Consider the following 27,995-nt stretch of genomic DNA (forward strand, 5'->3'; position numbering starts at 1 on the left):
GGCCGACCTTATAGGAAAGGGAGTAAACAATATGTATATCATACAGGAGCTCTAACACGGTGGACTATCCAAAGGGGGACATGGGCGGATAAAATAATTCAACACCTTCCCGCTCCCAGGGGGATTCGATACCGTGACCCCTGCCTGCTTTGATACCATGTAGAGAGGTTTAAAATTAGGGAAAGACTTGGATGATCTTAGTCACCCCAAGCACCTCTTTATTTATAAGAGTAATAAAAGAATAAACATATGTACATGAGCAATGTGGGACTAAACCACATACAAACAACTAAATAAATAAAGAGGAAAAAAGTCCAGAATACCCCCACGGTATTCTGGCCCATATCTAACACTCCCCCTCAAATTGGAGCATATATATCATGCATGCCCAACTTGACTAAGATAGGATGAAACAGCTTGCTACTCAGTCCTTTAGTGAACACATCAGCAAGTTGATCAGTAGTCTTCACAAAGGGAACACAAATGAGGTTGGCTTCAAGCTTTTCTTTGATGAAATGTCGGTCAACCTCTACATGCTTAGTGCGATCATGCTGGACAGGATTATGAGCAATGCTGATGGCAGCTTTATTGTCACAATAAAGCATCATGGGAAGATGGACAACGACACCAATATCCTGCAATAATCCTTTAAGCCATAGAAGTTCACAAATGCCTTGGGCCATCGCACGAAACTCGGCTTCAGTACTAGACCTTGCCACAACATTCTGCTTTTTGCTACGCCATGTGACAAGGTTCCCACCCACAAAGGAACAATAGCTAGAGATAGATTTCCTGTCAGGAGAACCAGCCCAATCGGCATCAGTATAAGCTTCAATCTTGAGGTGACCATTGGAAGATAAGAGGATTCCCTTTCCTGGAGCAGACTTCAAATGCCTCAAAATACAACGGACTGCATCCATATGAGAGGAATAGGGATCATGCATGAACTGGCTCACCATACTTACAGCAACTGCTATATCAGGTCTTGTGTGGGAAAGATAGATTAGTTTGCCCACTAACTGCTGATAACCACCCTTGTCGACAGGTTCACCCTCTTTCTCCTTACGTTTTGTAGTAGCATCCATAGGAGTATCTGAAGGATGACAACCTAGCAGCCCTGTTTCAGTCAATAGATCAAGGACATATTTTCTTTGAGAAAGAAAGATGCCCTTTGAAGAGCGAGCAACTTCTATCCCTAGAAAATATTTGAGAGGGCCTAGATCTTTGACCTCAAACTCACGGCCAAGGAGAAGCTTTAAATCCTTGATAGCAGCACCATCATTACCAATCACCACGATATCATCCACATAGACTATGAGAAGAGTAACCTTGTCACCAACTCGTCTGATGAACAAAGTGTGATCAGCATTGCTCTGCTTATAACCTGCTGAAATCATAGCCCTATGAAATCCACCAAACCAAGTTCTAGGTGACTGCTTCAGCCCATAGAGAGCACGTTTTAGCTTACAGACCTTGCCCTTAGTCCTGTCATCAGAGAAGCCTAGTGGAATGTCCATATATACCTCCTCCTCAAGCTCTCCATGGAGGAAGGCATTCTTTACATCTAACTGCTGAAGATCCCACCCAAGATTTACAGCACAAGATAATAACACCCTGATAGTGTTGAGTTTTGCCACTGGTGCAAAGGTCTCCTGATAGTCAACTCCATAAGTCTGAGTGAACCCCTTTGCAACCAGAAGTGCCTTATACCGATCCATTGAACCATCAGCCTTCTGTTTGACCACGAAGACCCATTTACATCCCATTGGTTTTTTCCCTGGAGGAAGAGCCACAATATCCCACGTATTATTTTTGTGTAGTGCTCTCATTTCTTCCAACATTGCAGCCTTCCACTTTCCATCTATATATGTTTCCTGCCAATTTTTAGGAACAGAGACAGAAGAAAGAGACGATACAAAAGCACGAAAAAACGGAGAAAGAGAGCTATAAGAAATAAAGCGAGATATGGGATGTAAAGTGCAAGTCCTAGTACCTTTGCGATGAGCAATAGGTAGGTCGGAAGAAGAGGAGTTACCAAGAGATGAAAGATCCGGGTCTGGAGCCGGCAATTGGATGGGTACTAGTGCTAAAGTGAATTACAGCTGCCCTCTGTTGGATCTGCCCCTTGTATAGGTGATGATGTTGGAGTTGTCAATTCTCTTCTGAAATTCACCAATAGTTCTCTGGATAGGAGTCAGCTCCCCCTGGATAGGAACATTAACAACACTATTTTCTATGGTCTCCCCCTGTAAAGGATTCCCATCAGGTGAGGGAGGAACAGCCCGAGGAAGTTGGACATCCAAAGTAGGCTGGGTAGCAGCCGTGGGTGGTGGTAAAGTAGGTTGAACAGCAACTGTGGGTGGTGGTAAGGTAGGCTGGACAGCAGCCTGAGGAACCTTTGGTAGAGGAATCTCAAAAGGCACATCTTCACTAGAACTCTCCCCCTGAAGAGGTGGCGAAGAATAGTAAGAAAGGGACTCATGGAAAACAACATCCATACTAACCATGGTACGACGGGAAGGGGGATGTTAACACTTATAGCCTTTCTGGGTCAGAGAATAACCCAAGAAAATACAACGAAGTCCCCGAGGTTCAAGTTTGCTAGGAGATCTAGTATCCCTAGCATAACACACACAACCAAACACCTTGGGGGCTACAATAAAGGAGGAATTTCCCAGTAAAACATCAGAGGGGCTACGAGAGTTAAGAACCCTAGAAGGCAGCTTATTAATGAGATAGGCGGCAGTGAGTACCGCATCCCCCCAATATTGAGATGGGACATTCCTCGCAAACATCAAAGCCCTGAACATCTCTAATAAGTGGCGATTTTTTCTTTCTGCCACACCATTCTAGGCAGGGGTATCAACACAACTAGTTTGATGCAGGATGCCATGGTCAACCAAATATTTTTGAAAGTGGGACTCAATAAACTCTGTTCCATTATCACTTCTCAATACTTTGAGAGCAGCCTGGAACTGAGTTTGAACCATTTTATGAAAATGCTGAAAACAGGAAAAAACTTGATTTTTTGTGTGCAAAAGATATACCCATGTATTCCTAGAATGACAATCAATGAAAGAAACAAACCAACGATGGCCAGAAATAGAAGGTTTACGACTATGGCCCCTAACATCAGAAATGTACTAAATTAAAACAAGAAGAACTCCTTTTATTAGAAACTGGATAATTCGAACGTGTCTGTTTGGCCAGAACATAAGCCTCACAAAAAAAATCATCCTTAGTACGAAGGGTGACCAGACTAGGAAATAAATGAGCTAAGATTCCTAAAGGGGGGTGACCTAACCCAGAGTGCCATTGGTAGAGTTCAGAAGAGACCATGGAGTTCTGGTGTGGCGGAGAATGTAATAGTGGTGGAGAGAAGCGACCGTCATCAAGCAGATACCGCCCACCGTGCACTTTACCCAATCCAATCGTCTTCCCAGACTCCAGATCCTGAAACACACAATGAGAAGGAAAAAAGGTGACTTTGCAGTTAAGATCACGAGTAATACTACTAATGGAAAGAAGACTAGTAGTAAAATTAGGAATGTGCAAAACAGAAGTTAAAGGAAGAGAGGAAGTGCAGTTGATGATTCCCTTTCCAGATATGGAAGAAAGAGAACCATCAGCCACTTTGACCTTGTCTTTCCTAGAAGTGGGAGAATATCTGTGAAACAAACTAGAGGAACCGGTCATATGATCTGTAGCTCCAGAATCTATGATCCAAGGATGGGAAGCTACAGAAGAACAATGACCTCCAAATGGAATACTTGACCGGGCAAAGTGTGTGAACTCGAAGGAGCAGATGAATTGGCGAGGCTGATGTAGTAGAGGCGGCACAGCGTGAAGACCTTAGCATACGTAGGAGTGCCTGTAGATCATCCTGGGATAGACCAGGGTCAGTAGCAGGGCCTGCAGTAACAGTCTCAGTCTGATGGGCCTTAGTCTTTAGCTTATTCTTGTTCTTGGCAACCCTTTTAGCTTCAAAATCAGCTGGTTTCCCATGAAGTTTTCAACACTTCTCTTTGGTGTGATAGGGTTTGTGACAGTGCTCACAAACAACAGTAGCAGAATCACCAAGAGCAGCAGTGCCACTAGGAGCAGAAGTGGCCGGGGCAGCAGCCTTGAGAGCTGATCTGTCTGTAATAGGAGGGTGCAACATAGCAGCCCTCCGATTCTCCTCAGAAGACACCAATGCATAAGATTGTTCAAGTGTGGGAAACCGCTTATGGCCCAACACCTGAACATGGATCTAATCATACTCCACATTCAAACCAGCCAAAAAGTCATATACTCTGATCTTGTCCACGTGCTTCTTATAGGAAGCAATATCAGCCACTGAAGTAGGGTGAAAGTCTGAGAAATGGTCCAACTGTTGCCACAGACTACGGAGAGTAGCATAGTATTTGGACACTGAAAGTTCACCCTGAGTGGTGTGAAGGATCTTCTTCCGGAGTTCATATACTTGGGCATCATTGCCAAGCTGCCCATATGTTTCCTTGCAGGTGGCCCAAATCTGAGAGGCAGTGTCCAGAAGAAGAAAGTTATGTTGTAGATCAGAAGTCATAGAGCCTATCAGATAAGACACATCAGAACACCATTATTGGCAAGCCACTTTTCCTGAGCAGGCCCTTGTTCAGTAGGCATAACACAAGTGCCATTAATATGACTGGTGAGACCACAGCCTGCAATGGCAAACGAGGCAGATTTGGACCAGAGAAGGTAATTCGGGCCATCAAGTTTAATAGGATTTGGTAGGAAGTTGTGGTACTCTGTCTTGTGACCATCATTTAGTGACTGATCTGAAGTAGCTGAAGAATTGATTGAATCACCCATACTTGGCAGCAAATAAGTCCAATATTAACTTCAAAATAAAGGCTGAATCACCTCTCCAAAAAGCAGAACCAGCAGCACAAGGAGACCCCTATATCGATAGTGTCAAGGTTTTGAAGAAAACCCTTAATTGTGGAAATCGATAAAGGGACAAGTGAGGCACAGAACTGCAGATAAAAGGCTGCAACTGAAGTCGATTGGTGCTTTATAATGGAGAAAACAACCCGTAGAAACTCAGGTCCAATGGGCAGCAGCAGCCCCAAGATTGATAGATGTCAGGGTTTTGAAAAAAAAACCTGTAAGTGTGTATCGATCTCACAGAGGTCTTCAAAACTAGATTGTAGAAGCCCAAAAATTGCAGCCGAGTGTCTCCTGGTAATTATAGAATCAGTCTGGCAGAAGAAGAACCAAAGTGCAACAGCAACAAGCAGCCCCACACCCAAAGTCGACAATTGTCAGGGTTTTGGAAAAAAAACCCTGAAGATGGAGATCGATTGGGAGTGGAGGTCTTCAATGAAGGAGAAGAGATGCTGAATAGATGCTGGAAAAGGTGCTGAAGAAGCCTCAATAAGTGAAGAACAGCCTTCAATAATGGGAGGGGCTGAGCTCCAGAAAAAACCTTGAAGACTTCAATGCGGCAGGGAGGGTCCAGCAGTTATCGAGCAGTAATTAAGTCATAAAAAACTGAAAAGAGGTTGGGAGGGGCAGCAACCACCTCTTGTAGTGCTGCCCTTAGGAAAAAGGGAGAACCAAGGAGAAACAAAGAGGGGAAGAAGGGAAAAATGATGGAGGAGAGAAGAAGGAGAAAAAAAATCGATGGCGTTGGTCCCTAATTCGAAATCAGCTCTAATACCATGTAGAAACCGCTTCCTCTAAAAGGCCGACCTTGTAGGAAAGGGAGGAAACAATATGTATATCATACAAGAGTTCTAACACGGTGGACTATCCAAAGGAGGACACGGGTGGATAAAATAATTCAACACCTTCCCGCTCCCAGGGGGATTCGATACTGTGACCCCTGCCTGCTTTAATACCATGTAGAGAGATTTAAAATTAGGGAAAGGCTTGGATGATCTTAGTCACCCCAAGCACCTCTTTATTTATAAGAGTAATAAAAGAATAAACATATGTACATGAAAAATGTGGGACTAAACCACATACAAACAACTAAATAAATAAAGAGGGAAAAAGTCCAAAATACCCCCACGGTATTCTGGCCCATATCTAACAGGAGCGTTATCTACAATCAAACGTGTAATTAAGTTTAACTTCTAAGCATGATTACATAGAAACAAAAAGAGTGAATGATTAGAAAAGTCAACAGTTATTGCCTAGGTTTCTTCTTATTCTTCTTCTTCCTGTCTGCTATATTTTGTTACGTGCAAGATAATCTACAAAAATTAAATAAGAAAAAGAAGAGAAATAATAGGGAGAGAGAGAGAGAAAATAAGGGTGGAGAGAAAAGAAATAGGGGAGAAAATAGGAGTTCAGCTTTACGGACGAAGCTTGGTGTCTTGGCGCAATTGAGAGGCCACCGGTCCTCTTCTCAAGATAACTTAAGAAATAATTTAAGATTTCAATCCTGATCTTCTATTAAGTTGGACTTCTTTAAATAAGTAGTACAATCTAACCGAACAACATCATAAACCCACGATTTACTCAACAACTCTTAATAACTTCTCCCAACACCACCGTAACTATCCCAATTACAAATAACTTCTTAACTACTTACATAATCCTACTTACAACTTCAACCATCTCATGCACATAACATATTTCCAGCAACTTTTTCCTAATTCTCTATTGTTCTCATACAAAAGCATAATCGCAGTTCCCTGTAATCCATAGGTTTTAAGATTCCACATCAAATCCAATGTATTTCGGTTTACCTCCAAATCAGAACCTTGGCAGACCTTACACAGGGATGCGTGTACATGCACATCCACCCACCCGCCCCCGCCTCCCCCCTTCACACACACACAAAAAACCATTCACCAGCCAAGGGACAGTCTAGACCAAATGGTCATCTTCTCCACTATTCAAACCAGAAAGAAAAACAACTGAATCTTAAAGAGATGACATGTTCCCTCCCCCCCCCCCCCCTATTAAAAATAAATAAATCATTCTCAAGAAATACACAAGGATTTGAACTCGAGATCAAACGGATAGCTTAGCAACATGCTAACCACAACCACAATACCAAGCAATTAGCTCTCATTATGTTCATGACAGGAATTCCTTAATTAGTAACCCAACTTAGAATGATTGATCGTCTAGACCATGGGACCAAATGGTTGGATCACCAGACTACCACCCACAAGGCAAGACTAGTCCAACTTCTGGTCTGGTATATCAGAGGATATATTCAAATCATAACAAATAAGCAATTAGCACATTCGATTGCAGCTTTAGATATCCCCAAGATCAGGTACTATAAACATAACAAAAGCATCTCGGTCGATCACACCCAGGAACAGAAGAAAAAACCCAGCGCCGCCGTTGAGGAACAGCAGCCAGGCTGCTCCTCCCCCCTTCTTCCTCCCTTCTCCTTCTCTCTTTCTCACCCCCCCCTCTCGCCCTACCTTTCTTCCTCCTTTTTTTTTTTCGTCTTCTTCAGGTTTTGGAGTCTGGCAGTGAGGTCGGACTCCTCCTTCCCCCTTCTCCTTCCACTTCTCTCCATCCCTTTCTTCCTCCTCCTCTTTCTCCTCTTCTTCTTTGGGATTTGGAGCTTGGTCTCCTCGTTTGGACCTGCATAGTGCCAGTGGCCATCATCCTTGCGTTGTCTGCAGTCCATAGTTGTCACGGCGGTTAGGCAACCCAAGGCGATGGAAAGGGTCCAAAATCAAGGTGACACCAATTACGTGAGCAAGGCGTCCAAGGCGCCCGCATAGGCGACCAAGGCGCCTGGACACCTAGGCGACGACTAGACGACGCCTTGACAACAATGCTGCAGTCATGCTTGTCGACAGCCCTCTTGGTTTGTCGCCTCACTCGTTTGGCCTGCTGGCCCGTCTCTTAGCCTCCAGCCCTGTTCGCCTTATCTCTCACCAGTCGTCTTGCATTGTCGGCGCTCTCAGTTGCCGCTTGGTCGCCAGCACGCTTGGACTGCTGCTGCTTGGAACCAAGCCCCTCTCAGTCAGTCTGCTGTCTGATCTGCCTGGCTTGCTCGGCTAACGCTGTGTTACTGCCAGCTGCATAATCTGCCCTCTGCAAGCTATGCTCGGCCGGCAGCCGCTTCGCCATTGCCCTCTACAAGGCCGGTGCCTCTCCGACGTGGCTGTCACCTCCGCTTGGCCGTGGTCCTCCGCTAGGCCAGAGCCCATCTGCTGCGGTTGTTTGTTTGCCGGTGATGCTCCGATTTTGTCTTGGCGGCTGGTAGAAGTTGTGCTGAGATAGTTGGTTAGGGTTTGTGGTTCCCTACCTGGAATTGACTTGGCTGCCCTTCTCTTTTTTGGGCTTCTTTGCTCTTGTGGGCTTTTGTATTTCTTGGGCTTCCTTCTCTGTCTTTATGCCCATGTGGGCTTTTGATTTTCACAGGCCTAACCTCCTCTCAGGTAGGCCTTGTAATTTGTTTGCGGCTTCGTGCCCTTGTACGCTCTCTCTCCCCTCCCCTTTTCTTTCATTTGGTAATGAATTAAATTATTTATTCATCCAAAAAAAAAAACATAACAAAGCACTTAAATCTGTGGTTATACAGTCATTACCTCCTTTAAGACCACCATAAATATATATCCGGACTCCTACTGATGCAGCTGCATGGCGGCAACGGCGCATAAACTCAAGCGAAGTATCATGTTCAATTTGGGTCTTGCTTGTGCGAGAGTTAGTTACGATCCCGTTTCTATCCAACCATACTCCAGCAGCAGTATCCAAGACTGAGAAAGGGAGGGGGGATGGAAAATGATGAGATATATATGTCTCATACAACCAGATCAACAACTAAAACAATAATTTACCTGCAATAGCTGCTTCACCTTCTACTGACCGTCCACCCCTAAGAGTACCTCCAGTAACATGCAATCGAGCACCAACAAAGACCTATTGAAGAGAGATGCCAAAAATGTTGGTACAGAAACTCTAAGAAAAAAAACTAACCACTAAAAGCAGAAGACAATATGATACATAATATATAAATCCTACACACCAATTTTGTGAGAGACATTATCAAACAAACCCCAAAGATCTATGAGAATTTTCCCTTCTCAAATTATATAACAAATATACTGTGCAAGGAAAACTCTATATTACTCAAGAAGTCTTGGCATATAGCTATCACTTACCGCAGCATGTTGGTACCTTGGCGAAGGAGAGACACCAGGTGCAAGAGTCCATTCCCACTGACCGTTCCTATGCATGAGTAGGCCATAAGCATCTGCCAGTGGCTGTACATGCACATACAGCTAATTATTAACAGGAACAAGACTCAATTTAAACAAGCATGAATAGGAAAATCAAATCATGAACTATTATCAATTGTACATAAAAGATGTGGACCTTTAAGATGTCAACTCATCTGCCAGTAATGACATAATTCTCCAGGAAGAAGTTAAATTGTCAAGAAAGGACACATGAGGTAAAACAATGATACCATCCGAACACTTTGACAAGTCAAATCCCAAAAGACATGCAAATGTTTCTAGGAGAACAATGTCCTTTCTGGGAAATGTCAAGAACTTTGAGAGTATAAGGAATTCCAATCGTTTAATTTTTCAAGGTTCCAGACTTCAGTTGTTTCCTCTTTGAGTGTCCTTCCTCAGGCCAACTGGCTTCCTCCTCCCTCATAGTCATAGTTCCTTGAACACTCCTGACTCCTGACCAAGCAGGTATTGGTGGGTATTTAGAGAAGATCAGGGTAACATTGTGCCAGTCTTCTATCATCATATTGCCATATTGGTATCTCTAACTCATTTGTGAAATCACAAATAAAATATCATCTAAGCAGCCAGGCATGCAATTAAGTCAATATAGAGTAATATTTCTTTATGCAGTATGCATGAAATATATTACCAGCAGCAGACCATTTCCATCCCAAACAAGCATAAGATCATACCATGCCCGAAGCGTCTCTTCCACCACAGAGCAAGAACATGCCATCTGAGCGGGCACTAGATGTTGCATACCTGCCGAATAGTGCAGAATTTTAATAAAAGACAGAATAATCAGGTACACAACACAGGCATAAATCATCTACACAGATTCAGAATAGTTGATAAAACCCTTAAAATTAGTTTAAGTGCAATTTCGCCCTAAAGTGAACAGGGAAAACGTGTTGAGTCTCAGTTCCATCTGCTAAATCATATTGTTGGATTGAGGTTAAATGGTCTGCCCCATGGTCATGGGGGTAATCCTAGATCAGTACAGTACTGGAACCGCTGAAATTTGAGAAACAGCCTCCAGCATTTTTTTATTTTTTTTTTGGGTGGGGGGGGGAGGGGCTGGGAGGAGTGAGGAGGATATGTATCGACTTTGGACATTTCGCCCTCTAATCAACTCAATTAACTTTTTGCTTATCAGAATTCTAACTAAAGTGGTATTAGGTACAGCAGAGGAACTAGTGTAAACACCCAGTATGGGCTCATCAATTATATTACCTTTTACTTAACAAGAAGACGCCCATACATTACAGCACCCACTATTTAAACATTGGCAAATTAGCAACTTTTTGACTGTCAAGCGTAAGTATAAAAACTTACATCCTAGCAGAAGGTCTGTCGCCTTCAGGGTTAAGCTGTTGCCATCTATACGGTTTCTGTGCAGTATCCAAAGCCCAAGCATCTGATAACACCCTCTTGCCTAGAAAAAGAACCAAAACTCAAAACCTTAAACAGTCTATTACATATAAACAAGGTTTAAAGTATCAATATCTGGTATTGTAACAGAAAGGTTATTTTAAGAGACATCGTATCATGCAAGATACACTAAAGATATGCATGGAAATGGTCAAAAAACGCATAGATGTGCTTAAGATACATGCGAAATAATATATATATATATATATATATATATATATATATATATATATATATATATATATATATATATATATATATATATGTGTGTGTGTGTGTGTGTGTGTGTGTGTGTGCAAGGATTTGAGTCGTTTTTACCTAATCTAGTGATGCATAACCCCCCAAAAAAATGAAATCTGTAACTTTACCTCTTTTTTGATCAAATATGTTTCGATCCGTGATTTGAACACTATAAATCCCCAAAACTTGTTGAAATGGTGAAGGTTAGGGTGAATTTTTATGCTAAATGATATCCCCCAAGTCAGATTGAAGAGAAAACTCAGTTTACAAGGAATTTGGTTGCTCTTGGTTTCGTATCTGACTTACGGTTTCTGTTTTGCAAGTTTAAATGAGGTGCATCAAGTGTATCTTACCTGTATCAATCCGTAACAGACCGTATGTATCGATCCGTAACGGGCCATATAGATACAGGGAAGATACAATTGTTTTTCGTTTTTAAGTATTGTTTGGTTCCACCAATACTGATATGTATCGGACGATACGATATACTACGCAACGAGACTTAAAACCTTGCATATAACAATAGACATGAGGAAAATGATTAAAATCACTCTAAAATGGAATAATATCAAAAAAAACTGTTATTCTAGGAAAGATGACTGGAAAAGAATGGACCTCCTACACATCAAAAGTGTTAAAAAGCATAGTAACATTTCCCCAGGCACTGACATTACTATTGTAAGTAAATCAATGTTTTAAGCTTCCACTGTCTAATGAGTTCAAGAGCAAACCACGTGATCAATCCATTCGGATATCGTGGGTAGTTTAGAGAAGATATTATTGAACTATTTCGATTGGAAAAGGAAAATTATCAACTGAAAGGGGGAGCTAAACCCCAACAGGCCCAACCATACCAGGCCTTCTGTATTGAACAACACAACAAAGCCATAGTTGTCAAGGCAGCGCCTAGGTGTTTGGGCAGTTTCCTGAGGCTGAGCAGTTGATCTAATTACAATAGTCATGAAAGGCAAGCGCCTTATTGTCCTGGTCAACACCGAGGTGTCGCCTTGGGCACCTTGGGACGCCTCGGCCCCTAGGTGACCTTTGTGTTGATTTTTTTCTAAAATAAATAGATGCTTTTTCTAATCATAAAGTTGGTGTGTGCAGATAGTATAATTACGGTGAGAAGCACGAAATCATTTAGTAAAGAAAAAAGAAGAATCAAAAATGAAATATGAAACCTGAGAGTACCCAATACCCATTCCATTGTTGTTCACTTGTTCGGTGTTTACCGCACACTGAAACCCAAGGTCCAATTCCTGCGGACAGCGACATTTCCAACCTCTGATCTGGTATGTGTTTTTTTCTCGTTCTTCTTCTTCTCCTCCTCTTCCTCTTCTTTTTTCTTTATTTTTCCCTTACTTCCTTCTTTTAGTTCTGTTCTGTTTTTTCAGTTTTTCTCCCCTTTTTTTCTTCTTGTCCTTTTTTTTCCTTTCTTTATTCCCTTCTTTTTTCCCCTTGCTACCTTCTTTTAGTCCGGTTTGTTCACATGTTCGGTGTTCACCACAATCAAGTGGGCCTCTTGTGTGATTGATTCAACCTTCCAAAGTTCTACTGGATCAGGGCCCAGGCTTCAGAGAAAAGCTAGTTCGATTGTTGCAGGCAGCAGGACAGAAAACAGGTTTGCAGGAGTGTGGTTCGATCCTTCTCTGGTGATGATCAGCAACAGCAGTCAAGGACTTGATTGGAGAATATCTTATGGACTTCAGCAGCAGTTGATTGCAATAGTTGCACTCACAAATCACAGCAGGAAGTGGCTGGTTTGGCCTGTAGAGTTTAACCTGCTAATTTCGGTGTTGCTTCCATATCTTCCAACTCCACCATCGGAATTGAATGCAACTTTCAGCAGTGCTTTCCCTCCATACAAGCTTCCTTCGATCCAAGTTTGGTTTCAAGCTGGTTTGGCCCTAACCTTCTAATTCTGCCCTTGTTTTTAACTTTGGCTTTGTGGGTTATTTGGGACTAGTATTCTAGTCTTACATTAATGACTGTTTTGAGGAGGCTCTTGTGGCGGAAGATTTATTGAAGGTAGCTCCTAGACATTTTAATTCACAAGCTGCTGAAGAAAAGAAGATTTCACACCTAGCCGCCCTAGTGGTGCCCCTACCCAAGCTCCACAAGCCACACCGGACAAGGGTAAGGCCCCTATGGATACAGCTAGTGCGTGTTGCAAGCATTGCAATAGACTTGGCCATGTTGCTAGATTTTGCCCACAACATGGCAAGGCCAACTCTATCATTTCAGCCATTGAATCCAACCCGGAAGTGCTTGTCTGTGAGCCACAGTTGGGTGATGGATGGGCTGTTAATTCTGCCCTTGAGGGTGAAGTTTTGGATGCTACCCTAGAAGATGATTGTGCTGAAAATCCCTATGAAGTACATTTTGTTTCAAGAATTTTGCTTGCTGAATCTAAGGGAGAGGACTGGAGGCATCACAGCATTTTTAATACATTGATGAACAGTGGAAATTCTACAGTCCAAGTCATTGTAGACAGTGGGAGTTGCGTGAATGCGGTCTCTCAAGCATTCGTCATTGACAGGCAGGTCAAGCTTGAACCACACCCACAGTGCTTCAAAGTGTCGTTACTAAATGACAGCAATTTGGAGGTCAACCAAAGGTGTTCTGTCCCACTTCAGATTTCTGGCTATGAAGAGGATGTGTGGTGCGATGTAGTCCCTATGATTTTGACTGATGTGTTGCTAGGAAAGCCGTGAATCTACAGCAACAATGTCTTGGTGGGAGGTCCCAAGAACCAATGTTTCTTTGATTTCAAGGGAAAATCATTGGTACTTAAACCACTCAACATACCAACCATGAAAGCAAAATTGAAGGCAGCCAAAGCGAAGCGCCAAGAACTGTTGAAGCCTATTCTTGAGAAGCCACCAGCAAAGGAAGAAAGTAAACACCTTCAACAGCAAACGGGTAAAGGAAAGCATGTTGCAAAGCCATTACAAGTACTATCCCACATGGAGTCCTTGGCAGCAAGTAATGAACCAGATGAAGCCCCTTTACAAGAAAAGTCCAAGTCTAAATCAGAAATGGTTGGCGACACATATATGGATGATCCCATGGATACGTCTGAAGATGTTGACGCTGAACATGTCGAATTTATGATTCCACCAAAGTACACTGAAGAACGAATGCCACATCTCCTAGACTATATTCGTATCTTCAAAGAACTGCCTGAATTTTTCTATGGATTGAAGATGGATTTGCACAACATTAAGATCAGTCCCATTCCTTCCAAAATTCAAGGTCGAAATTTTTCTAAGAGGGGGAGAGCTGATGAAGATTCTGGCCAGAGGAAGAAGCAAAAGAACCATTGAACCAGGTCCTTTTTTGGTCCAGAACTGGACCAGCTCAAGCCAGCCCAGCAGGGCTTCTAGAAGCTGCCCAAAGATGCTCCACGATTTTGACAGATTCTCCTTTGACCAGTCAACTAGGATTGGTGCACTTTAGTTCCTATTTTTATGACTGCAGCCTTTAGTAGTTATTAGATTCACTAGTTTCTAATTTTGTTCCTTGATTGTTGGCTGAACTAAAAAACCTAGTTTCTAATTTCATTAGGTTTCTATTTTTTTTTCGAAGTTGCTATTTCTTTTAGAAGTTACTATTTCTTAAGTTTCTTATTCCATTAAATAGGCAGCCCCTCTTGTAATAGAAACAGATTTTGATAATAGAATTTGTGGCCAAGCTTGCCATCGGTTATAGGAGTAATTCCCTGTTTCAACAGCTGGGATATCTGTGGGTAAGAGACCCAGGCTGAGAAAGCCATTCCCCTACCCTTTTTCTTCTATCTTCTTCTCCTATCTTCTCCCTGTTCTGCTCGGTCTCCTTTAGCACTGCTGCTACTAATCTGTGACTGCAACAACCACTGCAATCGAACCCTGCTGAAATCCAGAAGTTGTTCTCCAATCAAGATCTCAACTTCTGCTGTTGATGGTCATCATCAAAAGAAGGATCGAAGTACACCTCTACAGATCTCTGTGTGCCTTACTTCCTGCAACAATCGAACCACCATATCTTGAAGGTCTGAACTCCGTTTCCAGCAGGGTTTTGAGGATTGAATCACACCCACAAGGGGCCTACACGATTCCAGTTTGAGCCCATTCTGTGGGCTGGTTTGCTCTACAGCCTCTACCTGCTAATTCCATCACCAACTAAGATCTCTCCAACCCTTCATCAGATCTGACTCAAAGTTGCAGCAAGGCTTCATCTCCAAAGGACACCCACTTGATTCAAACTTGAGCCCCGACTGGTGGCTGGTTTGGCCTGCAGAGCTTTACCTGCTATTTTGGTGTTGATGCTAATTCTCCCAATTCCACCACTGGAATTGTATGAAACGTTCAGCATAATCTTCCCTCTTTACAAACTACACTCGATCTTACTTTGGTGGTATTTTCATGGCTAGTTTGGCTTAGAACCCTAACCTGCTAATTTTTTAGTTTGTTGCTAATTTGATTTTTGTGGGTCATTTTGGGACTAGTAACCTAGTCTTACATTAATTTGACTCTTCCTCCTTTCTGACTCCAAACTGGCAGAATTCCACCTCTGTGAACTCTTTAGCAAATATCTAGCATTACTCAACAACTCAACTGATCCCAAAGTACAAAAAAGAAAGAAAAAACAAAAAAAGATATCCGGTGCAGATGGGCAGATGAGTACAGATTCAATGTTACCTATTCACGTGAAGCATATATAGGTAATTAAGAGGCCCTCGATATGAAGCAATATCATATGAGGACACAATCATGTGATGTGCTCATAAGAACTCAATTCATCAGTGGTCCTTTTCACTAAGATATTAGTAAAAGGTAGGTTGGAGGGCCCAGCTAATGTAGATTAAAGCATGAAGAAGAAGAGGACCAGAATAGAATTCCAGGAAAAAAATTACCGTTCATGTGGTACTGTTCATGTGAATAGTGGTGTGGGGCCCCATATGGACTGCTGGAGTCGTGGTTTTGCTTGATGGATTCTTCTAGAAAATCTTATTTGGTCTTTAGTTTCTATTTTTGGGGAAATCCTCTCCAACTTTCTATTTTGTTATAGTTTCCATTCTTGTTTAATATCTAGATTAGTTCGGAATCAGAGGTTGAGGAATGATGCGACTTGTCATTAATGAACAGAGGTGCTCCTTATTTATAATGCAGTTACAACCCTAAAGAGGTAAAAAGGGAAATTTTGGGGAAAATAGTAAAAACCCTAGAGTAAGGTGTGCTAACAAAATAATCCCACGGTTCTCAACACTCCCCCGCAAGTTGGTGCAAATATATCATACATGCCCAACTTGGAGACCAGTGGATGAAACACCTTACAATTCAAACCCTTAGTGAATACATCAGCTAGTTGATTAACAAAACTAACAAAAGCAACGCAGTTAACTCCCTGTTCAAGCTTCTCTTTGATGAAGTGTCTGTCAATCTCAATATGTTTTGTTTTGTCATGCTGGACTGGATTGTGAGCAATACCAATGGCACCCTTTGTTATCACAATAGAGGTGCATAAAACCTTTTGAGACAACTCCCAGATCACTCAAATAATCCCTTAAGCCACATGAGTTCACAAATCCATTGTGCCATGACACAATATTCAGCTTCAGCACTTGAACAAGATATAACTGACTGTTTCTTGCTTCGCCATGTGACAAGGTTACCTTCAAGGAAGGAGCAATAACTAGAAGTGGATCTTCGTCAATAGACCCAGCCCAATCGGCATCAATATATATTTCCAGTCTTAAGTTCCCATTGTTTGAGAAGAGAATACCTTTCCCAGTGGCAGACCTTAGAGGCTTAGATACCTCAATATACGATGCACTGCTTCAAGGTGAGACTTCCTAGGATCTGGGAGTCTATTCTTATTATTATCTGTCACCAGTTATGGTTGGAGCGAAACATGCGGAGGTATGAAAACTTGAAAAGATCCCACTCTCAAGTGATAAACCTATGCTTCAAAGAGGTTTCAGATTGTACCAGTATCGTAGCGATGAAGGTTACTTCAGTCCAAGACCTGATCCTTGCTAACAAGTTCCGTGTTGCTATCACCAAATCCCCAGCAAATAATATAAAAGAAGTGAAGTGGATTCAACCTCCTCCAGGGTGGTTGAAATTAAACATTGATGGTTCCTCATTGGGAAATCCAGGGTCTGCAGGAGTGGGGGGGATTTTTCGGAATTACTTTGGCTCTCCTATTAGATGTTTTGCTTCCTTCCAAGGGATTGGAACTAATTTCATGGCAAAGAAGGCGGCTTTCTTGGAAGGAATAAAAGAAACTTGGAAGTTGCGCATTTCCAAGCTTTGGATTGAAAGCAACTCTGCGGCTGCTGTTACTGCTATTCTATCTCGCAAGTTTCCTTGGAGTTTAATGCAGAGTTGGTGGTCAATCTCACCTTATCTTGATTCTATTATTTGGAGAATAACCCATTGTTTCAGGGAAGCTAACGTGGTAGCAGATGCTTTACCAAATCATGCAGCCAAAGGAAAATTTTCAAATGCTTGGCAAGACTCTCCTTCCTTCACTTCTCAAGCTGTTTTGTGGGATGCCCTTGGTCGCCCTCACTACAGATTTACTTAATTCGCCCTTTGGAGGCTTTGGGGTTTATTCCATGTACGTGTTTTTTTCTTTTCTTTTTTCTTTTTTTTCAGGTTCAGGCCTTTTGCTGATGGCATTGCCGAAGGTGATTGGCTGGATCTCGGTAAAGGATTATTGGTAGCTTTCCAGTCTTCATTTATGTAACACCAATTTTTTATAATCAATACATACTTTGCTGACCTTTAGCCAAAAAATGCCCACAGCATAGACAATATCAGGTCTAGTATGAGACAAATAAATTAACCGACGAACAAAACTCTGGTACTACCCTCTGTCAACAGGGTCACCCATAGCATTGCACAACTGATGATTAACTTCAATAGGAGAATCTGCAGGCCTACATCCAAGCATGCTTGTTTCATGAAGTAGATCTAAGATGTACTTGCGTTGGGAAATAAAAATACACTTGTCTGATCTTGCTACTTCAATCCCAAGAAAGTACCGGAGAGGTCCTAGATCCTTTGTTTCAAACTCCTTTGCTAATAGTGATTTCAGATGGGAAATTTCTTCATCACTATTCTCAGTGATCACTATATCATCACCATACACAATGAGGGCTGTAATTTGGGTCCCATTCCTTTTCATAAACAAGGTATGGTCAACTTGACTTTGTTGATATCCAAAGTTCCAAACTTCTCATAGCTTTCAGGAAATGACCAAACCATGCCCTAGGAGATTGTTTGAGACCATACAAGGTTTCTACAACTTGCAAACTCGGCCAGCAATAGATGGGAATGCAAAACCTGGAGGTAGGTCCATGTAGACTTCTTCTTCAAGATCTCCATTCAAGAAGGCATTCTTGACATCCAATTGAGGAAGGTTCCATCCCAAATTGGCAGCACATGACAGCAATGTCCTTACAGAATTCATCTTTGCAACAAGTGCAAAGGTTTCTTAGTAATCAATCCCATTAGTTTTGGTGAAGCCCTTGGCAACCAAATGTGCCTTGTATATCTCGACAGTGCCATCTGCCCTTTGCTTGACTATAAACACCCATTTGCATCTAACCAGCTTCTTCCCTTCAAGGCAAGGGACAAGTTCCTAGGTACCATTTTTGTCTAAGACCTGCATTTCTTCTAGCATGGTAGGCTTCCATTTTGGATGTTTGATGGCTTCCATCCAATCCTATGGAATAGACACAAAAGACAAAGAGGAAACAAAGGCTTGATAGGAGGGTGATAAATATTCATAAGAGACAAAGTAGGAAATGGGATGTTGTGTACAGGAATGAATTCCTTTTCTAATAGCAATGGGACGGTCATCATGCACAGGGTTAGTAAGAGATATTACCTGATGGTGAGGGCAAATCTGGTGGAGGCGCCATAGTGGGTAATGGTTGGTCATCTGTGGTATCCTCTTTCTTGGTTTTATTCCGAGTGTAAGTTATCATGAACAAGAGCAGGAACAGGTTGAACCATTGTCTTACCATTGTCAATTGTATGCTCTCCCTGAACTGGGAGCCTATCAATAACCAAAGTGGGTAATGGCAGCTCTTCCTCTAGACTCTCCCCCTAAAGAGGTGTCGTGAAATATGGTCCAGACTCGTGGAAGGTGACATCCATGGTTACATAGAGACGACGAGGAGGGTGATAGCAATTGTAACCCTTTTGAGAGGCTGAGTAACCAAGGAAAACACACAGAATAGCTTGGGGATCCAATTTAGACTGAGAGGAGGAGGAATAATGGGCAAAGCAGACACACCCAAATATTTTGGGAGGAAGGGAAGAGGCAATGGTAGGGTCTAAGAGGAAAGAAAGAGGTGTCTTAAACTTCAGGACACTAGAGGGAACCTTATTAATAAGGTATGCAGTTGTAAGGACAACATCTCCCCAATAGGTTTTAGGGACACCAAATAGTGAACATCAAGGCACGGGTCACGTCCAGGAAATGACGATTTTCCCGTTCGGGAATGCCATTCTATTCTGATGTCTTAACACAAGAAGTTTGGTAGAGTATGCCATCTGATCCGGGGAGAAAGGTGTCGGAGTAGAGGTAGCAGGGTAACTATCAGGTGCTTCAAAGAGATAAGCCTGGGAACGAGTACTGGTTTGTTTGGTATTGCACCCTCCCTTAGGGCGCCCATAGAGCTTCCAACAAGTTTGTTGTATATGACGAGGGCGACCACAATAATCACATTTCACGGTCTCCCGTGTAGGAACCTTGGAATAATCTACAATGGAAGGTGCAGGTGCCATAGTGAGCAAGGCAGATCGTACGGGAAGAGCTAGGGGCATCATAACAGTCCGGCGATGTTCTTCGGACTGAACCAAATTATATGCTTGAAGAAGAGTAGGAAATGTATCACGCCCTAGTATCTGAACCCAAACTTGATCATATTCAGGGTTCAAGCCGGTCAAAAAACCATACACATGTTCCATCTCCCTCTCCTCTTGAAATGTACCAGCATCAACAGGATGAACCATAGAAGCGGGATAATAGAAGTCAATTTCTGCCAAAGAGTGGTCAAGGCAGAATAGTAGGCAATGAGAGATGGCCCTTTCTGAGTAGTGCTACGAACATGACGTAGTATTTCATATATTTGGGCATAATTCCCTGTCTGAGAATAGGTCTGTCAAATTGCATCCCACAGTTCCTTAGCAGAATTGAAGAGAACAAAGCTGGGACTGATAGAGGGCTCCATAGAGTTGAGCAGGAAGGACATGACCAACACATCATTAGACGGCCATGTGGTAGCAGCAATAGGATCTGTAGGCCTGTCTCCTATAATGAGGTCATAGTAGTTGTGTCCCCAGAGTGTGAGAAGACATGCTCGAGACCAGGGGAGGTAGTTCTGACCATTCAACTTGATGGGGTCAGATTGGAGAGTATTAGGATGCCCAGAGTTACTTGAACGACCAAGTGGATGCACCTCAGTTGTGCCAGTGGAGGGCGCACTAATGGAGGTAGCACTAGCATTTTCATCGGCCATGGTATCCAAAGAGTAGGAGTATCACTCTACAACCAACAAGGCAAGGCAGCACCGGCGGTAGGAGAGACCGGTGGAAGAGGCGGCGTAGCAACTAAGAGGGTCGCGGCGGCACCAGCGAGAGGCGCAGCGGGTAGAGGCAGTGGCAAGGGAGGCCAACAAGAGAGGCCGGCGAGAGACGAGAGGCACAGCAACCTAGGCAGGGTCGCGGTGGCACCTGCAAGAGAGGTCGACAGACAGAGGAGCGGCGACTATGTTAGTCATGGCTAACAGAAAACACAGCGACTAGGGTCGAGTCGCCGCGGACGGAAGGTGAGGCAACTAGGTTGTGGCAGACAGGAGGCACAACGACTGGGTAGTGGCGGCAGCACCGAGAGGCGACCAGAGGAGTCGCAGTTCACGGCAAACAGAGGTGCGGCGACCAGAGGAGGGTCGCGACGGTGGGAGAATGCGCGGTGAGTGAGGCTTAATGGAGAGAAGACTAGAGTGGCATGGTTCAGGTTTCTCTAACATGCCAGACGAGGAGGCGATGGCCTCCAACGGGCAGCGGCGGTGGTGGAGAAGAGCAACACGAACAACAATAAAACTTTCTAGGGTTTTGGGCTCTAATTCCAAGTTCGGAATCAGAGGTTCAGGAATGAGGTGAATTGTCATTAATGACAGAGTACCTCTTTATTTATAATGCAGTTACAAGCCTAAAGGGGTAAAAAGGTAAAAAGAGAAAAATATGGAAAGTAGTAAAACCCCTTAAGTAAGGTGTGCTAACAAAATACTCTCACGGTTCTCAATTAGTTGAGATTTTATTTGGTCTTCTTTGTTAGTACTTTCTATTTTGAGGTAAATACTAATGCTAAGTTGTTATTCAGTTTTCTTGTTGTACAAGTCCCAATATTGAATTGTAAGGGACTTTGTATTTTGCTTTATTTCCTTTCTTGTAATCGCAACTGTCACTATATATGTAATGGACCACTGAGAGTCCTTCCAACAATTTAATGAAAAGAAAAAAGAGTTGTTTACAACTATGTGGCTATGAGAGGCAGTGACGCAGTGTAGGAGAGTCCTATGTGAGGTGAGATGCCTAGGTGAAAGTGAGAGACTCAAACCATCTATCCCCTTCTTCTCTGTTTTGTGTTTAATTGCTTATTTACAGTTAGGAGTTACAGGTATTTATATTGCGGGGAATTTGGGGTATTAAGTGCTGTTGTTAGCATTGAATGATCCTACTGAGCAATTAGTTCCTAATTGTCTAGTTGGGGACTGGTTCGACATTACGAGCACTTTAAATCGCATCATGTTGAGAATTAATTGGGAAGGTAACTTATCGGTCCAAATACCAAGTTATTCAGTCTTCTTTGCCAATATCACTTGCAACACTGTCCCAATGCATACGTGTTCACCGAAAAAGAACTACTTTGATTATTTCAGCTCTTCTAAGGGACGAGTCCAAATTTTGCTGTTTTCACTTCTCCCCATATACTCTGCTACCCAGGCTTTTGTATTAGTTGCTGGGCTGTATAGATCTAGAAATTGGTCTTGAAGAAAGCTACCCAAGCACCACTTAACACTCCGACTAATGTAAGACTAGATTAGGGTAACATAGGCCCAAAATAACTCACAATAATTCAAGACAACCAATTAACAATTAACCCAACAGCAGGGTATAAGCCTGACCCGAACCAGATCTAGGGTTCAAACTAGAACTCAGAAATTGCAGTCAAGAATAGGGGCTACAATGGCCATCGAGTGCAGGTCTGGAGAAGCTTAATCAAAACCCTAAATAAGGGATGAATTGTATGGCCAAAAATACAAGCAACAGCAGGTTTTCAAAATTAGAAAATATAGATAAGTGTGTAGAAACCAAACCAACAGTAGGAATGGATCCAAACTTGGATCAAGTGGAGCTTGCAGTGAAGGGAAGCTATGCTGAAAACCTCAGTCAATTCCAGTGATTAGGTTGAGAGATATGGAGGTAGCATCAAAATAGAAACTTAGGCACTGTAGAGCAAGCACTGTAGAGCAATCCAGCCAGCAGCAGGGGCTGGAGCTGGGATCAAGTGGAGGTCCTAGTATGAGTGTCTTGTGCTCCAAAATTCAGCAGACTCTGATGGAGGGTTGAGGAGTTATTTATTCAAGCTTGAACTTTGCAGCAAACCCAGGGCAGAACTGGAGCCGCAGGTTGTATGTAGCCTCCTTAAAGTTGGATCAGCAGCAGCAGCAACAGTCTGGAATACTTGGAGATTGATTGGAGCCTTCGAAGATCTTCTCAGCACTTGCAGCAGTCACAAAATAGTAGCAGTACAAGGGGATAGAGTGAAATAGAGGAGAAGACAAGAAAAGAAGGAAGAGAGGGATATTGGGATTCGGCTCTCTCAGCCAGGCTCCTAACAGTCCTTCATTGTCATTCAATTTGAAAAGAAAAATCTTTCTTTGCTCAAAGCTATATTCATTCAACTTAATAAAATCGTGGGGAGGCTTCTAAAAGACATACAAATATATAGAGAGAGCAATACTTGCTTCTCAAGTTACAAGGAAAATAGAAACTAACTTGCTATGACATAAAACTAGAAACTAATATTTAGAAACTACAAACTAGGATTACATGAAAATAGAAACTAAATATTTTAATCACTAATAATTAAAAGACTATTCTGTCTCCACGATTCTTCTAGGAATATTCCCACCAAGTCAAATATGGGGCTGGGACACTGTTCACGTGAACAGTGTCTTGGCCTCGTCTTCTTCATGTTTTGATCTACATCACCGACAGTAGGTTCTACAGCCATCACCAACCTTAATCCCAAAGCCTTGGTAAAAATTGCATGTGCTTGGACCCCCTCTGGCTGACGGTGTTAGCCTGATGTTAGTTATAGTTTGGAAAAGACTATTTCACCCTTGTCTGGTGTTAGTTATAGTTTGGTTTAATATAAAAGGTGGGACCTACCACTTCTTTCTTCTTCTTCTTCTTCTTCTTCTTCTTCTTCTTCTTCTTCTTCTTCTTCTTCTTCTTCTTCTTCTTCAACCACCGTCAACCACCGTTGCACCCCATCACACCCTCCACTGTTGTACCCCACTGCCCCACCACCGATGTAACCTCTGACCACCCCTGCGCAACTTGATGCAAGGTAGCCGCCCCCACCCCCTTTCCCACTCTGTTGACCGCTGCTGCTGCTCTCTTTCAGCTATACAGACCTCACTCCTAATTTAAAGGATAACAATAACTTAGCTTACGCTGCAGCTTCGTCAGATTCAACCAAAATCACCATTCAAAAAGATGTATAGCCAATAAATTGTCAGCTATCTGCTTCCTCCCTTCACCAAACCCACTGTATCCTTAAATCCCAATACAAACTCTCAGATTTATCAACAGGACAATGCCATAACTCAGGGGAAAAAGCAGTGGAAAAAACAAAAAAAAAAAGATAAATGATAAATTTCCTTGCAACAATTAACATCCAACAAATTGATGGAAACAGAATTCTGTAAAACAGCAACTTCTCAACCAAGCCTCGCCATCTATCTTCATCCACAACCAAAAAATAACCCCAAATTCTCTTCCTCGACCAAGAAAACCCTGATCTAAGTATCTAACACTAGCAATATACATTCATCGGAGGAAAGAAGAAACCTTAAAATCTCCACTTTAACAGCCGCCGATCGGAACCCTAATTCCCGAACCACCAAACGACAATGCTTGAGATGTATTTTCCTTACGATTAAATAAAAATACTAAGCTCCCATGTCCGACCTCCCTGGGGTGGCGCCGCTGCCACTCGAGGACCCTCCCTCTCATCTTCTTCTTCCTCCCACCCCCCCCACTCTGCAAGTCACACTGCCCCTGGCCTGTCTTGGTCCTCCCTGTTTGGCAACTCCAAGTCTCCTTCTGGAGATGGCCTTCGACTCCAACTCCAAGTCCCCACCATTAACAGCACCTCCAAGGTGTTTCATTATGATCCGACCCTCCAAGTCAATGAAGCTCGCAAATGGGAATCCCACCTCGTAGGGCATTTTATTGGTAAGCGCCCCTCTTTTCCGATTGTCAAATCCTCTCTTTCCAATCAATAGAAGCTCCTGGGTTCAGTAGAGACTTTATGCTTGGAAATGGTTTCTTCATCTTCAAATTTTCTGATGACCTGGACAAATCTCGTGTTCTTGAAGGTGGTCCGTGGAATGTTAGACGGAAACCTATCCTTCTCAGACAATGGGATCGATACCGGCAGCTCAACAAGCTTGACCTTAGCTCCATCCCTCTATGGGTTTCTTTGCCAGGGTACCGCTTCATTTCTGGTGTGAGGATGGTCTCAGTGTGGTGGGCTCTGTTCTTGGAAAGCCTCACTTCTCAGATGGAAGAACCAAGAAAAAAGATCGATTGGCCTTTGCCAGAATCTGCGTGGAAGTCGCTGTTGATGCCCCCCTTCTGTCCTCCATCTCAATCTCTGACAACAAAGGGTTCTCCTTCCAGCAACCTGTAAGCTTCGACTGGACTCCCCCCCCCCCCCATTGTGTTTCCTGTCGAGTGTTCGGTCACTTCCAGGGTAAATGCCAATCTCAGCAATCTCCATCTTCTATTCCCACCTCTTCTAGAACCCTCCCCCATCTCCCTCTTAAGCCTCTTGTTCTCACTGTCCCTCCTTCCATCACTCCAGCCATTTCCCCTATTTTACCCTCTTTTGATCCCCTCCTTTCCTCTCACTCCCTCCCCCTATCGACTCCTATCATGGCTATAATGGTGCCCCCTCTCCCTCTCCCTCTCCCTCTCGGGATAGCCGTCGACGACAATCTCGTAAATCAGTTTGTCATCGGGGTTCCGCCTCCTCTTCCCCTTGCAGCCTCTCCTTAGCTCCTCCCTCTTGTCTGGTGGTCTCCGGCGGCCTTCGGACTAATGGTCCCAACCGCTTCCTCCCCCTGGAAACTCAGCCCAACTCCTCATCTGTTGTCCCTGCCACTCTGACCTCCTCTTCTGCGACTCTGGCAATGTCCCCTTCCTCTGTTGAAGAGCCTCTTTCCTCTTCTATCGTTGAGTCGCTCTCTCCCTCTGTCGCCTTGGCTTCTCCATCTCCAAACACCCCTTCTTTTATCCCTCCCATTTCTTCCCCTTCTCGCTTCGGGATTTCCGCCTATCTGAAAGGCATCCAAAAGCCCTTCTTGTCTTCTTCACGTGGTCCTCTTGTAGTGGGTCCCGCGGTGGTCCCTTCTCCTTTTTCATCTCATTCCATTCTTCGGTCCATCTCCCCCTCCCCCTCCTCTATCGCTGTTTCGGCTAGGCCTATTGGGCCAGCTGGGCCTAACAGTCCAGTTGCTCCTTGTACTTCGTCCCTTTGTTCTAACCCTACATTCTTGGCCCACTCTTGTTTGGGCCTCAGTTCTTCCATTGATGATCCCTCCTTTGAGCCCCAGCCTAATGCTCCCTCGCCTTTTCGTGTTTTCCGTCGTCGTTCCCCAGCTCCCCTCCTTTCCCTAGGATTCGCCCCTACATTGCCTACGCCCTTCCCTACGCTGAGAAGATTTTGCCTCTGAGTTTGGTTACTAGAGATCATGTTTTTTGCCATGAGACTATGGATCCGGGCTAGAGGTCTTGTTTCGATGAGGCTGCCTACGGGTTGTCTAGTTAGACTTTGGTTTTGGTTTGTCTAGTGTGTAGTTCTTGTTTGGGCTCTTGCCTTATATTTTGCTAGCCCTTGCCTTTTGACAGGTCTTGTAATTGGTTCGCGCTTGTTCCCTTCCCCCCCCCCCCCTTTTCTTTCCTTTGGTAATGAAATTATTTATTCATCCAAAAAAAAGCTTGAGATGTAATATAGCGATAGAAACCCCAATCCAAAAAGGGATTATCTTGAAAGAAATTTTAAGAACACAATAGCAACAGGTAATGAAATTTACATCAGAAACAAATCAAAATGTCACGAATTCCACAGGCAATGAAGAAGAAATTTGAAGCTTATAAGGTGAGATCTGGAGATGAGGGGAGAAGAAAACGTCAAATTATTTGGAGAATGTTGATAAGGATAATACAAAGATTGAGAAGAAATGTTGGAGAAGAAGGAAAGAAAGAATAGAATGTTAGAGGAGAGGAAAGGAAAAGCTGGTGGAAGATTTTGATGATTTGGACTGGTTCGATCTCTGTTTTTCTTCAAATTATGACTCCAACAGCATCATCAATATGCCACCACCAACACCACGAGAAGCACAACCACCTTTACTTCAGCAGGTAGTCAGTGACTGCAATGGAAACAAATCCATGGGAACAAAGAGTAAAGTTATGGAAAAAATTGCAATGACGAAGATTGGTGCCCACATGTCTGTGTCTTGCAGTGCCATCTGGGTCCATGCCCTGGGAGTCGAGCATCTCACCTTCACCAGAGAAGATGAAGTTCAGAGGAAGAAGAAGGGGACACTCATGCTTTCTCATCCTTTTTTTATCTCAAGGGTAAAAGGGTCATCTTACATGCACCCAGGGTTATTTTGGGCGTTAAAACTTTTTCTTCTTGGCCACGTCACAACTTAACGGACACGGGCTGGCTCTAATTGTAATAAATCATAAACTGTTTGGGAGGGGGGAGTAATAATTGAAAGTAGAGGGGAGGAAAATTTAATTAGGGCAAAGTACAGGGGAGAAAACAGTAAATTTCTCTTAATAATTTGAACCCCCTTCTCTGCCAGATTTTTGACCAATCAACTGTCACAATGTTCATCTGTGGTACATTCAGCTCACAGTCACAGGTCATGACAGACAACTGAGAAACATCTTCATAGGACTGGACAATCAATAAGAATTACAGAATAAGTTTAAAATGATTTCAAATTTTCTACCTTCATTATTTTTGTCAACAAGTGTCTGCATTCTCACACATGTTTGGGAGGGGGGAGTAATAATTGAAAGTAGAGGGGAGGAAAGTTTAATTAGGGCAAAGTACAGGGGAGAAAACAGTAAATTTCTCTTAATAATTTGAACCCCCTTCTCTGCCAGATTTTTGACCAATCAACTGTCATAATGTTCATCTGTGGTACATTCAGCTCACAGTCACAGGTCATGACAGACAACTAAAAAACATCTTCATAGGACGGGACAATCAATAAGAATTACAGAATAAGTTTAAAATGATTTCAAATTTTCTACCCTCGTTATTTTTGTCAACAAGTGTCTACACTCTCACACATGTTTCCACCCATATACCCCATAAAATGGTAATACAAGGACACCTTGCATTGATAGTTGAACTCCAACAACAACAACTTAGCCATATCCCAACTAAATGGGGTCGGCTACACGGATCCTTTGACACAGTTAAAACAAAGTAGAAGAAAAGAAACACAACATCGCAATAAAAGTCAAATAAACAAACTAAGTTGGGTCAGCTATACGGAACCTTGCCCTCCAATCAGCTCTATTCAATGTCATACTAGAGACAAAACCTAAATTATGCACGTCTTTCCTCACCACTTCTCCTAGGGACATTTTAGGCCTGCCCCTAGCTCTTTTAGTACCTTCAATATGAATCAAGTCACTCCTCCGAACTGGGGCGTCCGAAGGTCCACGACGGACATGGCCATACCACCTCAAACGACTTTCTCGAAGCTTATCTTGAATCGGGGCTACTCCTAAACCAGATCTAATATGGTCATTC

General features: G+C 43.1%; 1 protein-coding gene and 1 long non-coding RNA gene across 2 annotated transcripts in view; one reads left to right on the forward strand and one right to left on the reverse strand.

Annotated features, from left to right (window-relative positions):
* Positions 1-27,995, reverse strand: part of LOC122660167 (serine/threonine-protein phosphatase BSL1-like) — a 57,786-nt gene that overhangs the window by 23,199 nt on the left and 6,592 nt on the right. The window contains exons 6-10 of the mRNA XM_043855358.1: positions 10,527-10,626; positions 9,884-9,953; positions 9,114-9,215; positions 8,790-8,871; positions 8,538-8,708 (exon numbers count right to left, since the gene is read on the reverse strand). Coding sequence (XP_043711293.1) covers positions 8,538-8,708; positions 8,790-8,871; positions 9,114-9,215; positions 9,884-9,953; positions 10,527-10,626 — 525 coding nt within the window. The remainder of the gene's footprint in view (positions 1-8,537; positions 8,709-8,789; positions 8,872-9,113; positions 9,216-9,883; positions 9,954-10,526; positions 10,627-27,995) is intronic.
* Positions 23,977-26,258, forward strand: LOC122660171. The gene is made up of 2 exons (XR_006332639.1): positions 23,977-24,074; positions 26,161-26,258. It is a non-coding gene; the product is annotated as an uncharacterized LOC122660171 (long non-coding RNA).

Source organism: Telopea speciosissima, chromosome 4, assembly GCF_018873765.1.
Source record: "Telopea speciosissima isolate NSW1024214 ecotype Mountain lineage chromosome 4, Tspe_v1, whole genome shotgun sequence".
NCBI lineage: Eukaryota > Viridiplantae > Streptophyta > Magnoliopsida > Proteales > Proteaceae > Telopea > Telopea speciosissima.